Genomic DNA, 17,615 nt, shown 5'->3' on the forward strand with positions numbered 1-17,615 from the left:
TTTGTTCTCATAGGTTCCTTACATAAATGTGAAGATGTGGAGACAACTGTTACATTCACAAGTACCAATTGTAAAATGTGTTCCATTGAACATGAGTTGCTCGATCGAAATACCCTTGGAAACTCTATTTTTGTACTTTTATATACACTCAATGAATTTGTACATATGTTTGACCAAACCCCAGTTGCATCAATATTGTCCAAATTGAACTTGACAATGTATATTTTTTAGATTGATGTAAGCTACATGTCATCTCGCATGGTAATAGCAAAAATCATTTCAAAATTGAAGTATGTTTTACTAAAATGACCTCGCATCATTAATTTTCCAATAACAATTTCAAAAATAAATTTTAGTTGCCTCATAATCATTTAATTTTGTCACAAATTCATAGTATGAACAATTATATGATATATGGTTAAATTATCAAAAAAAAATTTCATATATGTTTCATTTGAAAAAAAAAACCAAATATACACTAAATATATTCTCTTTAATAACACATTCTTATTTATGTAACTTTGAAATAAGATATAACTATAAAGTTATTATTACATTGTAGGTATATATAATTATAAATGATTGTGTTCAATAACTACAATTTAAAGATCATAAAGAGACCCCTAACCATATTAAACCAAATTACATTGAAATCATAAACTTAATCAAACTGTAACACTAACACCAAACCAAATTGAACCCTAACCTTCACTAAAATTAAACCATAAAACTAAATGAAATTGAACGTTGAATCTAATCCTAGCCCTAATCAAATCACATTGAACTTTGCCATAAATTTTATTTCAACCCAGTAAACGTACACAAATTCAAATCTAATCCTAACTCTAAACCAAATTGAACCAAATAACACTACACCAAGTGTAAGCCAATTTCTACCCTAATCAAAATTTAAACTTATATACATACGAAATTGACCCTACACCCTAAATCAAATGAAACTATAAATTAAATTAATGCCAAATCGTAAAACATAAACCATACTAAATCTTAACTGTTATCGTAACTAAACACTAATCTAAATTGACCTGTAATATTGAATAAACACTAAACTAGATTGAACCCTCATCCTAAATGAACACTAAACTAAATCAAATTGTAACCCTAAATGAAATTCTTTCCTAACCTTAACTATAAATAAAATTGAACCACAATTCAAAAGCTAAACCAAACTGAATCGTAAACAAAATTGAACTCTAATATTGTACTCTAATATTTAAATGTCTAGTTTTTTTATGTTTTGAGTTTGCTTTGATTAAAATGTCTTATATATAATATATTTTATTAAAAATGTTTTAAATCTAATAATTAATTTTCAAGTGACATATTCTCATATTAATGGAGCGTATATCATCTGATATCCTAATCATACTATTATGGATCTTTTGAGTAGTGATACATTTTTCAGCACCTCATATTAGATCTTATAACTTAGATTCCCTCCTACCAAACTAGCACAAAGTCACTTTTGGATTATATCTTTTGTTGAACTGGAAATTAAAAACATTCAAATTATAAAATAGACTAAAATCACTTAAATCTACCTCTCATGTTATTAAATTTTGAGATGAATTTATTGATAAAATGTATTAGCTAATTTTATTAGTATATCGATTAATTAGACATCACAAATGAAAAAGGTACCTCCCCTACCATTTCCATGATGAGAAGAAGGTCCATGCACTTGGTAGGTATCTTTGAACCTCTGCAAAAAAATTTACAACCCGCTATCACCTCGTCTGACCAATTTTTTAATTGGGAAGCCCACAAAACTGGGCTTTTTGCGCAGTCGCACGTTGCAGCGACGTGGGAAAATTCTACAAACCTCACATTTTTTTAACACATTGAATACCTGTCTCTTAGTCTTTTACTCCTGCCTTAAAGTCCACTCCCACATTATGTTTTTTTCATAAAATTCTGAATTATCTGCCTCCAGAATCATTGGAATTCTGTCAAACATTAATTGTCATTTTGTCCAGCCAAGATATTCGGAGCGATTCAAAACATAGTTTCCTGGGGAAGGCCGGGACTAAAAATTCTACGCTCTATACAAAACATCTCTCTCTTTGTATTTTAATGGCTTACAAACATTATATTGCGGGAATGGTCTGCGGGGATACAGACATTGTTCATCTTATCGTGTTAACAGCGGGGCAGTTGACAAACTCAATTAATATTCAACACCCATCTGAATGACAATCTATTTATAGTTATAAATACACACAAAAAAGCTTCAATCACAAAATCATTGCAATTCGCTTGTCTGAGTCAGATGGCTTCACTATTTCTCTTTTCCATTCCTCTCCTTTTGGTGTTGTTAGTTCCAATGATAAGTGCAGATCCAGATGCATTGCAGGATTATTGCGTGGCGGATACCAATTCATCTGCAATTTTCATAAATGGGTTGCCTTGTTTGAGCCCAAGCCAGACATCTGCAAAGCATTTTACTACGTCGGCTTTGGGCAAGGCAGCAAATACATCAGGCAATCCATTTGGGTTTGGAGTAATTCTTACAACTCCACAGATTTTGCCGGGCGTCAATACGCTCGGAGTATCACTTGTTCGTGCAGATCTTGATGTGGGTGGATTGACGCCTCCTCATACACACCCGAGAGCCACCGAAATCGTTTACATATTGCAAGGAAAGTTAGTGGTGGGGTTTGTGGATAGTTCGAACAATTTGTTCTCTGAGACTGTGAATGCTGGCGATGTGTTTGTGTTTCCCCAAGGAACACTTCATTTCCTTTACAACGTTGGAGGGAGTCATGCAAGTTTGATTGCTGCTTTTAACAGTCAAAATCCTGGTGCCGCTGTTACTCCTTTGGTTACGTTTGCTACCACTCCACCCATTCCCCCTCAAGTTCTCAGCAAGGCATTCCAGATTAGTTTGAAAGAGGTGAAGAAAATCAGAAAGGGTCTTGGTGGCAATTAAGATATATCATGTATTTTCATGTAGCTCATAATTTAAGATATATCATTAGTGCTGTGACTGCATAAGTGATAGATAATAAGAGCTTAATCTATCTTTCTTTTCTATTTCTATCTATTTCCTTCTCGTATCATTGGCAAAGGTGGCAATTAAGAGAAATGCTAAGGTGCGTCCACTCCTTAAATTTGGTATGCTAGAGTTATGGAATTACGGAGAATTTCAGACTTCAAATCTAATGAAAAAATATTGTTACATAAACTAGTGTAGACATCTAAATTTGGTTAATTAAGTTAATCAAATTTAAATTTTTTTCTTTTCTAATTAATTAATTCTCTATCTCATTCCTTCTAATTAATTAATCTAATTAATTGATTATCTCATCCTCCTAATTAATTAATTAATTAATTGATTATCCTTGTTCTTCCATCCCACTTGATTAATTACTATTAATTAATTAAATATCCCTTTTCCTGAACCCCCATGGATTAATTAATTCAATTAATTAATTAGATTCAAATTCTATTTGAGCACATGGCTCCTAAATTTCTTTCAACCCTCCCCCCAATCTTATCCTAACCAACCGTATCATTCCAACCCACTTCCCTAGCCTAGTCAACCCTCCAACTAACCTTATCATATCCCTTCTAATCTCCCACACATGTGTGCACATCCTAACCACTTTTCCCCTTTCGAGGAAAATATCCTATTTTGGGTGGCTTTGCCTAAAATAGACATGTGCCCTTGGGGACACATGTCACCCTTCCTATTTTGGGGTGGCTTTGCCCAAAATAGACGTGTCCTCATGGACACATGTCACTCCTTTTCTTCCTAGTTGAGCCACTTGTCCTTTTTTGGAGGACAAGAGTCTCCTCTTCACCCATCCTTCCCTTCCTCATCTTGCCTATTTAATCCCTCCTTTTTTAGATCAAATTCTCTTTGATCCACTTTTCACTCAATGCATCATTGCTCTACTGAAATAATCACTCATACTTGCGCATCCATTTTTCATCTCTTATTATCACTTGCATCTACAATCATGAACACGAATCAGACATCCATTGACATCATGAGCACACATCCAATCATGAAATAATCAAATCGAAGCAAGGATATTGGTTTGCATTGCTTGTCATTTGTGTTTTTGTTTTTGTTTTATCATTTCGATCTTGAAGTGTTGAGTTTAATGGCTTGTTTTGGTTAATTAGTTTATCTTTTTATCCTTTAGGTTAACACGCACATTTTTCCTCATACATTTGCTGGTACGCCCGATGGGACCCACTTCACAGGTCATTTAACATTTTTTGTTGTTTGAGTGCGTTTATTGTAGATTTTGAGCACTTGCAGGCAAAAAATGGGATCTACAAGCTGATTTCTGCTTAGGCGGAAGTCTATTTTCTCAATCTTGTGATTTTACAAAACCACATGGTCATGCCCTGAAACCGCGGGTTTGCGTCATAAAACCGCGAGTTCGCTAATATCATTTTCATATGACTGCAAGATCGCCATTGTCACTTTTGTACGGAAGGTAAAAGTTTCTTTAAGTTTCGAGTTTTTATAAATGATAATTGCCTTCTGTCTATGAAACAATGGGTCTGCCCCCTAAACCAACGGGTTCATGCCCTGAACCAGCGGGTTCGCGCCCTGAACCAGTGGGTTCGCTATCCTGCACCAGTGGGTTTGCTATCTTGCACCTAATGGTTCGCTTAAAATAATAGGGTTTCACCACACAGTAGCGAGATCACTCATTATCATCTATATGATTTTCTCGAATGTTATTTTTGGTACTAATCAACTAACTTGTGTGTTAGCATTTTAGACAGACATGGGGAACGTGTTTTAAACTAGCGGGTTTGCGCCTTGAAATGGTGGGTTCGCTAAAAACAACAGGTTTTGCGTCGTATAGTAGCAGGATCGCTAATTATGATTTATATGATTTTCCAGCATGCTATTTTAGTACTAATCAACTAATTTGTGTGTTGTTGGATGGTTTTACTAACGTTTGTGTAGCATTTCGAGCTATAAGAAGACCCCTAAGCGTTTTAAAACCTAATATTTTCTTGTAGGACTACTAAAGAGAATGGGGTTTCGTTGAAACAAATTTTCTCATTTCATTCGTTTCATTTTCTTCTTTATTTTGTGTCTTATTGCATAATTAGGCACACTTCAATTCAATTAAGGGAATGGACATGTTGTTTCTTCTGATTAATTAGGCACACTTCAATTCAAGTAAAGGAGTGAACCCCATGTCTTTTGTGTCTTGCACGCTTGTGCATCTGTAGAGTAGTCCTACTGCTAACACACACTATCCTCTCCCTCTGGCTCTCATGGTCGTAGGTGCAAGAGAAAAGTGTTAGCGACACTCATTTTTCTTTTTAGTAGTGAATCACCTCTTGGGGGCCTCATCACCTCAAGGGAGTGTTTCAAAATAGGGGCACATTGGGGATACCATCTCTCCCAGCATGGCCTCGAGTGGTGTTTTTCAAGCTGCTATACAAATACTTGGTCAAATGGATGAAGTGTTGAGTGAATTCATCGTATGTGAAGGCCTTCTCTGCACTGATAAGCTCAACTAAAGTCTTAAGTGGCTTGCTTCGAGAATCCGTTGTTGGACTGGACCAGTCAGAAAATTACTATGAGCCAACTGTTCTTTAGTATCCAAAATTTATTCTATGTGTTAACTCAGGTGTTGTGATGCATGCATACCAAAGAAACTCCTCATGTACCCCCCAATTCGAGATAGAAAATTCACTAGGAAGTGATAACCCAAGAATTTGAAGCTTGGCATGCCCGAGAAGTGTGTGCCGAGGGTGGAGCCAGTGTTGTTAGGCTTCTATCTATCTAGTTGGATGTGGTATTTTGGGCAAGGAGATTTAACACATACTGCCATTTGACTATCCATAGGGATGTACTTAATTGATTTTATCTATTTTGTGGTCAGATCTGCATGCTTGTTGTGTTTGGTATCAAGTCTTTTATCAAAGTATCAGTTTAGCAGGTCTATGGTCTGTTTTAGTGGGTTTGCAGTCTTGTGTTGGCGGGAATGTTATCAAATTTGAGCCAGAATTGACATACTTAGCGCAGCCACTGTCACTTTCTCAACCAAAGGGTTTTCATCTCAAACCAACGGGTTTTCTCTTTGTTCTAGCATGTTTGCATCTTGTTCTAGCGGGTTCGCGTCTTGCTGTTTTTAAGTCCTGTTCTAGTGGGTTCACTTTTTATACTGTCTTTTTCTGCTGTTCCAGCGGGTCGACACCCTAAATCAATGGGTTTGTGTTTTTGGTGTCTTATGTTGTCCAAGCATTTTTCAGTCTTGCCTACCTTGTTCTAGTGAGTTTGCACCCTTGTCCTAGCAGGTTCGCGTCTTGTTTTGGTGGGTTTGTGGCCTATTATATTGAGTTGTCTTTTATCTTGTCATGATTTGTCAGTTAGTCTCGTTATGCTGTCAGATTTTCGCTTCATTGATTTGCAATCTTATGTTTCCCCAACAGTTAGAGTCTACCTTTGGTGATCTTAGTCTTAGATGTCAGTGTACTGTCGTTATACTGTCTATATTACTTTATACATTTCTTGATCTATCTACAGTTTACACCTATCTTTCATGGTCTTGGTCTTAGACATTGTTACACTATCGGTATACTGCCCGCATTGCATTAGACATTCCTTGATCTTTAAGCAGTTACAACTTATCTTTCGTGGTCTTGTCCTTAGAATTCATAGCACTGTCGTTATAATGTCTGCATTATCTTAGAAAATACTTGATCTACCAGCTTTCAGGATCTATCTTTTTATGATCTTGGTCTTTCAATGTTGTTACATTGTCATTATGTTGTTCGTGTTGTGTTAGAAATATTTGGATTATCAGCAATTGATATCTTTATTCATGCATTTCTTTGGTCCTAGATGTCCTTTGGTCTAGGCATTATATTGTCTGTGAGTCTCTAGATTCTAGTTTGATTAGTATCCTTTGGTTCTTGGCTTCACACGACGTTCAGTCATTGTGTCCCATTTGCGTCTGGATGCTGCCAATTTTTTAGTTAGACCACCTTTTGTCTCATATCTCCCAGCATTAGGATTATTGTCCATCATCATATCTTGTCTCCCAATTCATATCATCATTTTCTTCTTCCTAAGTCAAAGGTTGAACATCAAATATCCAAAATCAAACATAAAAATTCATCCTCTTTCCCACTTCTTCAAAGTCTGTCCCCATCTCATCTTGGTCTTTGGTCTATCATTCATTTTCATCTTTCATCTCTCCAACTCATCAACTAATCGTCATATTGTAATTCTATTATGATGAGTTTGGTCGTCCTTCATTTTCTTCTGCTTCACCCTATGTCAATGACGACGAGGGTATGGTTGATCAACCTAATGACACATATATCCAAGTCATCTCTCAATCCTACTATGATGAGTATGGTTATTCCTCATTTCCTTCTACTTCACCCCATGTTAGTGATGACGAGGGTATGGTTGATCAACCTGATGACATAGATGTCCAAGTCATGCCTCAATCCTACTATGATGAGTATGGTCATCCCTCCTTTTCTTCCACTTCACCGTATGTCAATGATGATGAGGGTATGGTTGATCAACTTGATGAGACAGATTTCCAAGTCACGTCGCAATCTTATCTCACTTCTCCATGCAGTTCTAATCTCCCATCTTGTCTAAATTCTCCATCCAGTTCTAGTCCTCTATCTCATCTAAATTCTCCATCCGGTTCCAGTCCTCCATCTTATCTAAATTCTCCATCCAATTCTAATCTTCCATCTTATCTCAATCCTCCATCTAATCCTAATCCGCTATCATTAGTCATAGAAGCTATGCCTGGGGGCATGAATTACATAATGCCATTATTATCTGTGCCTCCACCCGTCCAATCAGTGCCATAAGTGGTCAGTGCCCTGCAACATCAACCTCAAGTAGCATCACACCCTATTGTTCCACAACCATGCTTCGGTTATCTATAGGCACTACCTGCATCCATTGTTGTGATGAACATTCATGAAGAAGCACATGGCACTAGTTGCAATCCTTCATCTCACCTCAATCCTTCATCTTCCACTTCCTCCTTTATCAGTCTACCATCCACCACATCTTATCTCAATCCACCAGCTTCCCTTCCAGCTCCAACATCTATCATTCCTCTCCCACCTCCTAACACCATCGAAAACCTTTCATCCATTAAGATTGTCCAGCAATTAATTCTCGTCACCTACATCTACCATCATTCAAACTCAATCCGATGAATCTCCCATCCTCCTATCCACTCCATCTCTCCTAATTGAAGAACCTATCGTCCTTCCATCCACTCCATCTCTCCCAGTTGAAAAACCTCTCATCCATCCATCTATCCCAGATGCAAAACCTCTCATCCTTCCATCTACCCTAGTTGAGAAACTCCCCATTCTTCCATCACAATCCCCATCACCTACTTCTACCATCATTCAAACTCAATATGATGAATCTCCCATCCTTCCATCCATTCCATCTATACCAATTGAAGAATCTCCCATCCTTCCATCTACTCCATTTATCCCAGTTGAAGAACCTTGCATTTCACATCTATTCCATCCACCCAAGTCATTGAATCCTCCATCGTCCCATCCATTCCATCTAAAGATTCTACTCACTCACTCCTCGTCACACCATCCACGCCAATTTTGTCATGTCAATATCTTGTTATAGAGCATATTGAAAGAATTATTGATCCAAGTCATGATCCTACCATTCCATCTCCTCCATCTCAAGATCCCTTATCATCCCATCTTCCAAGAAAAGATCCTACCATCCCATCCCCTTCATCTCAAGATCCCCTATCATCCCCTATTCCAAGTCAACATCCTCCCATCCCATCCACTTCACTTCTTGATCATCCATCTCCTCCTATCCAAACCATCCCACCAAAATCACTCTATCCCCTTGGTTCGCTTACATTCATCCATAACATTTCATTCATATGCACCACCCATTCTCCTCCATCTGATAAAGGACTCGCATCTTGTTACCCAACGAACAAGTATCCTACTTTAGATAAAATTCTCAAAAAAATGAAGTATCAAGGTAAAGGCTTAGGCCTATATGAGCAAGGTACTTTGGAGCCCATCCATGTCAAAGCACATCTAGTATCTCATGGTCTTGGTTACATATCCCAAGTCACTTCAAATAAAAATGTTGTTACAATTAATGCAAAATCCAAGTATACTTTCAAACACACCATTACATCTCCCAATCGTTCCTCCAGATCATTTATCGCCATCCCCCCTCCTCCATCGTATAAAGATAAAACAACCACCCATCTTCCTCCTTCATCCTCTAAATCCATTTTGGGTCCCTATATATCAAAATATACCTTCATATATCCCTTGCATGCTAAATCCATTTTGGGCTCTTATATCCCAAAATCTCATCCTCCATATTTTCCTACTCGTCCCTCCATACACAAATCCACTATCTCCATCACCCATGATGAGCATCCTATTCCTTTCATTCCTAGTCAGGATCAACAAAGGCACATATCCTCACATTCCATCCAACATCCTACCTCCATCACTTCATCCATATTTCCTCCATCTCCCACACCTTTGCACACTCCTTCCAAGCCTACTAGCATAAATCTAGATGCCAAATAAAAAATGCATAAAGCTAAACATCCACAACAATATAAAGATGACCATGTCCACTCAAAAAGACATGTTCCAATAGTGCAAAAGATGATACAAAATTCAATGAATCCCAAAGGCCGCAAAGGCCCACCAAAGCAAAAGCAAAATAATGTGGATCCCAAAGCAAAAAGAAGCAATGCATCCAAAAGAAGAATTTCCAATCACACCCAAAGTTTCTAGCCTACAAGATAAAAATGCTTCCTCTTCATCTCCTAAATCTATTTTGGGTCCCTATGTCCCAAAGCTACCTATCATAATTCCTCCATCATATCCACATGCTACATCCACCTCCCCTACGCTCATCCCACATCCTCTGCAACATGTGCCAATGCTGGTCCTGACAACATCCCCCCCATCGTGCTCACTTTCCCTCCTTCCATCCAAATACTTTCCAGTACCATATCCCTTACACCACATACATACCCCATCAAAACCATCTAATCCAAGCCTTTGCATAATCCACTCTTTCCTAATAAAGATACCAACATTCAGTGATTACTCCAAATGAGCTCCTACTACCTTGATATGGAACTTCATGCTTGAGTCCTCCATCCATCTCCTTTATCACCTATCTTCCAAATCCACTTATCCTCATCTAGCTCCATCCATATATTTCCTCCCAAAATTACAAAATACCCAAAAAAATAAAAAAATAAAAAAATTCCAAAAATAAAAATAAAAATATCACAAAATAAAATAAAAAAAAATAAAAAATCGTCCAATGGTGAAAATTTGGCAAACAAACACCTTGGATAGGTATCATGATGAAAACCTAGCAAACAGGCGTCATGCGTAATTCCCCTCATACTTTTTCTCTCCATGCTTGGGGACAAGTTCTAATGGACATCTAGCCATTTCCTCCTCCATTTCCATCTACCTACCATACCCATCATATCTTATCCAGTTCGCTTCCTTCATCCTCCCTTGGATCTTGGTAAAGAGAAACAAAAGGCCCCCATATATACATACTTTGGACACCTCTTGGCCTCCATGTCCCTATCAGGTCGGTCCTTCATTCATCCTTCCTATTCACTCATCCTTCTTACCATCTGTATAATCCTCCCTCATACCTTCATGGTCCTTATCCATTTATCACCATATCTTCCATCCACATTCCTCAACTTCCTATCCTCTTGTCAGTTATCTTATCATATCCATCCATCCACCAATCCTTGGACCTCCCTGTTCCTCCATTCCTTCATCCATAACCTGATCCATCCACCAATTCTATCCATTCATCCACCTATCCTTATCTTCTGGTTCCTCTAATCCATCCTCCTTTCATATCCATTCATCCACCAATCCTTATATCCTTGTTCCTCCATCCCTTCATCCATGATCATATTCCTCTACCCCATCCTTATCCTCATCTACCTTTGTCCCTTCGTCCATCATCCTTTTCATCCAATCTCCAATCCTTTTTCATCCTATCCATTATCCTTTTCATCCAATCTCCAATCCTTTTCATCCAATCCCTCATCCATTTATCTTCAAACTATGTCTGCTTGCCGGGAAAAATTTCTTTTCCCCGCTCCCGCTCCCACTCCCACTCCCTCTTTTTCTTTTTCTTTTTCTTTATGCTGCTTCACAGGTGGGCCTGCGCACCTGCGCTAGCGGGGTTTCTCCGCCCCAGGTGGGATTACACCCTCGCTTTTGCGGGGTTGTGCCCCTGTGTTCGCAAGGTTGCTCTCCCGTGTTGGTGGGAATGCACCCTTGTGAGCGAGGTCGCACCCCCGCTCTCATGGGGATGCATCCCTGTGAGCAGGGTCGCTCCCCCGTACCCTTGGGGATGCACCCCCGAGTAGGGTTGCGCCCTCGCGCTTGTGGGATGCACCCCCGCGTGAGTAGGATGCACCCTCTCATGAGCAGGGATGCACCTCGCATGAGAAGGATTGCACCCCCGCACCCACGAGATGCACCCCCGTGTGAGCAGGGTTGTGCCCCTGCCCTGTGGGGTGACCTCCTGTGATTTTTCCCCCTGGTTGCCGCCAATGGGAAAAATAACGCTAGACACCTTTATGAAATGATAGGTCTTTTTTGGCCTTGCGGGGTGCTCCCCCTTGACCCTGCCCAGGGAGCATGCAAGGGGCGCTGCCCCTTGACCCCATCTTGGGAGCACTGCCCCCAAACCCCTGTCGAAAAATATGGGGAGAAACTGTGCCGATTCAAGTAGGGAAAATTTAACCTCCGAGTCTGATTAGGCTCCACATAACAACACCTCCTTCGCTCATCCTTTGAATCGATTCATCTTCCTCTCAATTCCCCTCCATATTTCAATATTATCCATTCTTCCTAATTCTTCCCATCACTCCTATCTTATCAAATCCTCCAATCATCATCATCATCAGGTTTCTTCCAATCACTCCTATCTAATCGAATCCTCCAATCATCATCATCATTGGGTTTCTTCCAATGACTCCTGTCTAATCGAATCTTCCAATCATCATCATCATCATCATCGGGGTTCTTCCAATCACTCCTCTCTCTTCAATCAATGCAATCAATCATTAATATATCATGGCTTTTTGTCTTGACTGGGGCAACATCATGCCTGTCTTGGGGTCTTCTTCCATCATCCATATCTCTTGTTCATCTTGTATATAGTTGTCATTGTACATAGGTGTATGTCAGTCCTGTCCTTCGAGATCATATCCTATCAGCTGATTCTTCAACAATCATCCTAGAGCGTCTTTGTCATCATGATCCTATCAGGTACCTTTTGTCATCCCATCATCAATCTCTTATCCTGGTGTTGTTCTGAGATGTATCCTTCTCACCAGCACCCATCGTTAGTCTGCACAGGATGTATCCTTCCTCAAGTCAGACATCTTTGGGATGTATCATTCCCAAGGAAATAAAATCTGTTATCCTTTTGACAAAAGACATCTAAGATACTTGTGTTGACTTTGATTCTTTTTTATCTTTGTTTATCTTTTTAAGCTCCCGAGGGGTCTGTTTCCTCTTGCTTGCCATGATCTTTTATATCATGGTGCGCTAGGAATAACAAGGCTCAGGATGTGATCTTGTTGCTTTTGGTTTTTGCCTAGCATGACTTTTTGGTGTATCCCTTTGTTGTTCCCTCATGAGGTCTTTGTCATCTCATGTTACATTGGGGTGCATCCTCTGCTTGGGGTTCTTCTATCACCATTGCCTGCATGGTCTCTATAGCTCTGTGTGGTGCTAGATTAGCCTGTGTGTTTGTTTATATGTGTCAGTCTATGCATTGGCTGTGAAATTCCACCCCAATTCCTTATACCTTGGTGACTCATAGACATTGCTAAATCAAAATAAGTGCTTTATATGGCACCCTTTTTTGCGGGTGCTTGAGCTCCATGATCATTTCATCCATATCATCCACTGCATTTGAATTTTTCTCCCCTTCCCATTCTTCTTCTTTCCTTCTATCCTTTCCGTTGGGGTAATGTTTTTTTTGAGACGCCACCTGATTCCTTTTTCCCGGTGCACCCTCTCGAGGGGGCATCCCTACCCATTCCTTCATCGATCCTGGGGCATTTTTCACTTCCTCGCTCTTAGGTGTTTTATTTTTCTTCGCACCGACGCTTTTTTAGCGCTACCACAAAGAGGGGCAAAAATGTAGACACCTAAATTTGGTTAATTAATTTAATCAAATTTAAAACATTTTCTTCTAATTAATTAATCTAATTAATTAATTCCCTATCTCATTCCTCCTAATTAATTAATCTAATTAATTGATTATCCCATCCTCCTAATTAATTAATTATCCTTGTTCTTCCATCCCATTTCATTAATTACCTTTAATTAATTAAATATTCCTTTACCCAAAAACCCCATGGATTAATTAGTTCAATTAATTAATTAATTAGACAAATCCTATTTGAGCACATGGCTCCTAACTTTCTTCCAAGCCTCCCCACAATCTTATCCTAACCAACCCTATCCTTCCAACCCACTTCCCTAGTCTAGTCAACCCTCCAACTAATCTTATCCTATCCCTTCTAACCTCCCACATGTGTGCACATCCTAACCACTTTTTCCCTTTTTGAGGAAAATATCATATTTTGGGTGGCTTTGCCTAAAATAGACATGTGTCCTTGGGGACACATGTCACCCTTCCTATTTTTGGGTGGCTTTGCCCAAAATTTCCTTTTCTTCCTAGTTGAGCCACTTGCCCATTTTTGGAGGACAAGTGTCTCCTCTTCACCTATCCTTCCCTTCCTCATCTTGCCTATTTAATCCCTCCTTTTTTAGACCAAATTCTCTCTGATCCACTTTTCACCCAATGCATCGTTACTTTGCCGAAATAATCACTCATACTCACACACCACTTTTTCATCTCTCATTATCACTTGCACCTGGAGCACAAATTGGACATCCATTGACGCCATGAGCACACATCCAATCATGAAATAATCAAATTGAAGCAAGGATATTGGTTTGCATTGCTTGTCATTTGTGTTTTTGCTTTTTTTTTATCCTTTCGATCTTGAAGTTTTGAGTTTAATGGCTTGTTTTGGTTAATTAGTTTCTCTTTTTATCTTTTAGGTTAACACACATATTTTTCCTCATACAACTAGCATATATAAAATATGTCTAAACATATCATTTGTAAGGTGTTTATTTAATAATCCAATATAACAGTAGTATGGTCTTAACCTTAACTCAAATTGAACCCTAATCACAATCTTAAATTATAACCTGAATCATACTTAAATCTTAACACTAATTTTAATTGATCCATAAAATAAATCCAATTTTAACCCTAACCCTAACCTTATACCTAACTAAAGCCTAACCTAAACTATAATTAAATCATAGCGCCATCTATAACCCTAATTGTATCGTAACCCCAACCCTAAGCTCAACTATAACATTAACCCTAACCTTAAATTAATCCTAATACTACATAATTAAACCAAAATGGAGCATAAATATGACCTTTGAGAGACAATCTTCAAGAAGAAGCATAAAATTATTTGTGCTATTACTCCTAATCCAATTGTTTCCACTAAACTACTTCACTCATATCTTAAATCTAAATGAAACCAAACTACTTTTATTAAAAATTTAAAATAGAATAACTTTTAAAAACAACGTTAGAAACTCTTTAAAAAGTATGAGAGCTCGTCTATAGAGAAGTGGGATTGAATCTCCATGACTTGGTTTTACCAAAACACTCTAAGCTCTCACCAATGATGTGAATCCATCCTACCTTTCCTTTAAGAGCTGGAAAATAATTGAATCTCTTTCCCTTCAGTTGGTATCTATTTCATTCTCGTTTGAATAATGTTTATACATGTTGAGATAAGTGTTTGATTATATTCTAAGTTTTAGGTGGTTCATTTGAAATTGTATTAATAAGTGATTCTTATTGGAGAGGTTTGTGGATTTGTTTCAAATGAGCCATCTACACAAGTCAAAGCTTAAAGTGTGTTGTTTAAGCCAAACTGTATTTTATAGGGAGGTCACCTAATGTTATGAAGTTATGGAGATTAGTATATACCTGAAGAGGGGAAAATAGATTTGAAGGTCAAATGATCAAAACCTAACAAAATAAACATGCAAAATGCTAAAATATCATTAAAAGACCATTTCACCTTGCTATTTTACCTTCTCCTTCGAATTGAGCTTGATGAAGTGAAGGCGCCCCTTGATAATGCTCCACTTGATGTGCTCCTTTGATTGCTGGATGTGGATGGCTCTCCAATGTTGTGCACAAATGGAATGGATTTGAAAAATGATAAGGATGAGATGATCAAGTTACCAAGATGATTTCCTGGGCTCAAAAGGGCAGCATAAACTTACTGGATTTCAAGATGTTTTGAATGAAGGGATGGAGCCCTATTTTATAGGAAGAGGAGAGGAAAATGGATGGCTAGGATGAATTCAAGATGAAGGGCTAAGATTTACTTGTGAGCTCACACAAGGTCCAAGAGAGGGTGTGGAGACCAAGAATTATGCCTTAAAGGCATTTCGTATCTCCACACTCCACAAGATGCATTGGAGGAATTAAAAATTCTCCAAAAAAGGATATCATGGGGATTGGAGGAATAAAAAGGAATTAAAAATTCCTTGGGAGAGGGGATGCCTAGAGGAATGTGTGATTTCGAAAATCTTACATTCACCTAGGAAAAGAGCATTTAAAGCTAGTGGTTGGATGAAAAGGACAAAGAGTTGACTTTGTGACTAATCATGATGATTAACCATTAACGACTCATTAGGAGGGGGATTAGAGGAAATGTTAGGTGGGATTAATATTTGTAGGAGAATTTGACTAGGAGAGAGAATGAGTGGAGGGAATGAAAAATTAGAAGAATAATGTTAAGTGAGTTTAGGGAGTTTCTAGAAGAATGAATTAAGAAGATGATTTGTAGGAATCATGTAGGTTAACTAATTAATTGAACTTAATTAGCTAAGAGGAAGATTTGTGAGGATTTGATTTTTTTAGAAGAATAAAGAAAGGGATTGATTTATTAAATAAATCAATCATATGCTATAGTGACAATATTAATTATATTTAATTAATTTTGAGAGGAATTTGAATTAACATAATTAATTAATTAATTATGTGAGGAATTAAAAATAATTAAAATAATTATTTTTAAGTGTCTACATTTTGCCCCTCTTTGAAGCGAGGTGTGATGACACATTGATTCAAAGAATAATCTTGTTTTGATGCTGATATTGGTTTGATAGGATGCCCCAGCTCTTGATTGATAGATTATGGTATGGTGATGCCCCCTCAGGAGATCAATTGAGGTATTTGATCTTTGGAGTTTTGCAAAATTGATATCCCAATAGATTTGATTTGATTCGATTGATAAGATCTAGATTCAGTCTGGTTTCAAGAAGAATTCATCCTGTATAAGACATGATTGATCACAATATCTGGTTTCAGGAAGGATTCATCCTGTATAAGACATGATCTGAGTGTCTGGTTTCAGGAAGGATACATCCTGTATAAGACATGACTGATCACAACATCTGGTTTCAGGAAGGATTCATCCTGTATAAGACATGATCGGAGTGTCTGGTTTCAGGAAGGATACATCCTGTATAAGACATGACTGATCACAATGTCTGGTTTCGAGAAGGATTCATCCTGTATAAGACATGATCAGATCACAACGTCTGGTTTCAGGAAGGATTCATCTTGTATAAGACATGATTGATCACAACGTCTGGTTTCAGGAAGGATTCATCCTGTATAAGACATGATTGGAGTGTCTGGTTTCAGGAAGGATACATCCTGTATAAGACATGACTGATTGCAATGTCTGGTTTTAGGAAGGATTCATCCTATATAATACATGATCAGATCACAACGTCTGGTCTTAGGAAGGATTCATCCTATATAAGACATGATTGATCACAACATCTGGTTTCAGGAAGGATTCATCTTGTATAAGACATGATTGGAGTGTCTGGTTTCAGGAAGGATACATCCTGTATAAGACATGACTGATCACAACGTCTGGTTTCAGGAAGGATTCATCCTGTATAAGACATGATTAGATCACAACATCTGGTTTCAGGAAGGATTCATCCTGTATAAGACATGATTAGAGCGTCTGGTTTCAGGAAGGATACATCCTGTATAAGACATGAATCAGAATCAGAATTGATTATGTGAGGAAAAAAATAGAGGAAGAAAAATTTAGGTGGAAGGGACAGATGAGGAACAAATATGAAGCAGTCGTGAGGTATTTGGAAAGAAGAATATGAGATGCGAGACCATGGAGGAAAATGGGGGCAATTGAGAACTCCATGGGATTATTGAGTTTAGGATTTGATGGAATGATGGTGAGATTTTGTGCACAACAAATGTGGAGAGCCAACCTAGTTTGATGTTGCCCTGAGTGACTTGCACCATTGATTATAGAAATCAGGATGCCATGAGAAACGCAAGGTGTGGACTGACTCTATAGACAAATAGGAATTTTTTGCACACAACAATGCAAGTGTTAAGAAACACTAATACAGAGTTGTGGGTTCGCACAAGGAAACCCTCAAACACACCG

General features: G+C 38.1%; 1 protein-coding gene across 1 annotated transcript; it reads left to right on the top strand.

Moving 5' to 3' along the window:
* The first annotated feature begins 2,280 nt into the window (after positions 1-2,280).
* LOC131069077 (germin-like protein 3-1) lies at positions 2,281-3,000 on the top strand. The gene has a single exon (XM_058004387.2). It carries the CDS (start codon positions 2,291-2,293, stop codon positions 2,948-2,950), a length of 660 nt encoding a protein of 219 aa, XP_057860370.2. The 5' UTR covers positions 2,281-2,290; the 3' UTR covers positions 2,951-3,000.
* The last annotated feature ends 14,615 nt before the right edge of the window (positions 3,001-17,615 follow it).

The sequence above is a fragment of the Cryptomeria japonica genome, chromosome 1 (assembly GCF_030272615.1).
Source record: "Cryptomeria japonica chromosome 1, Sugi_1.0, whole genome shotgun sequence".
Classification (NCBI taxonomy): domain Eukaryota; kingdom Viridiplantae; phylum Streptophyta; class Pinopsida; order Cupressales; family Cupressaceae; genus Cryptomeria; species Cryptomeria japonica.

Bases quoted from the DNA above. Each gene is read 5' to 3' on its own strand.
- LOC131069077 (XM_058004387.2), top strand. From the start codon at position 2,291: ATGGCTTCACTATTTCTCTTTTCCATTCCTCTCCTTTTGGTGTTGTTA.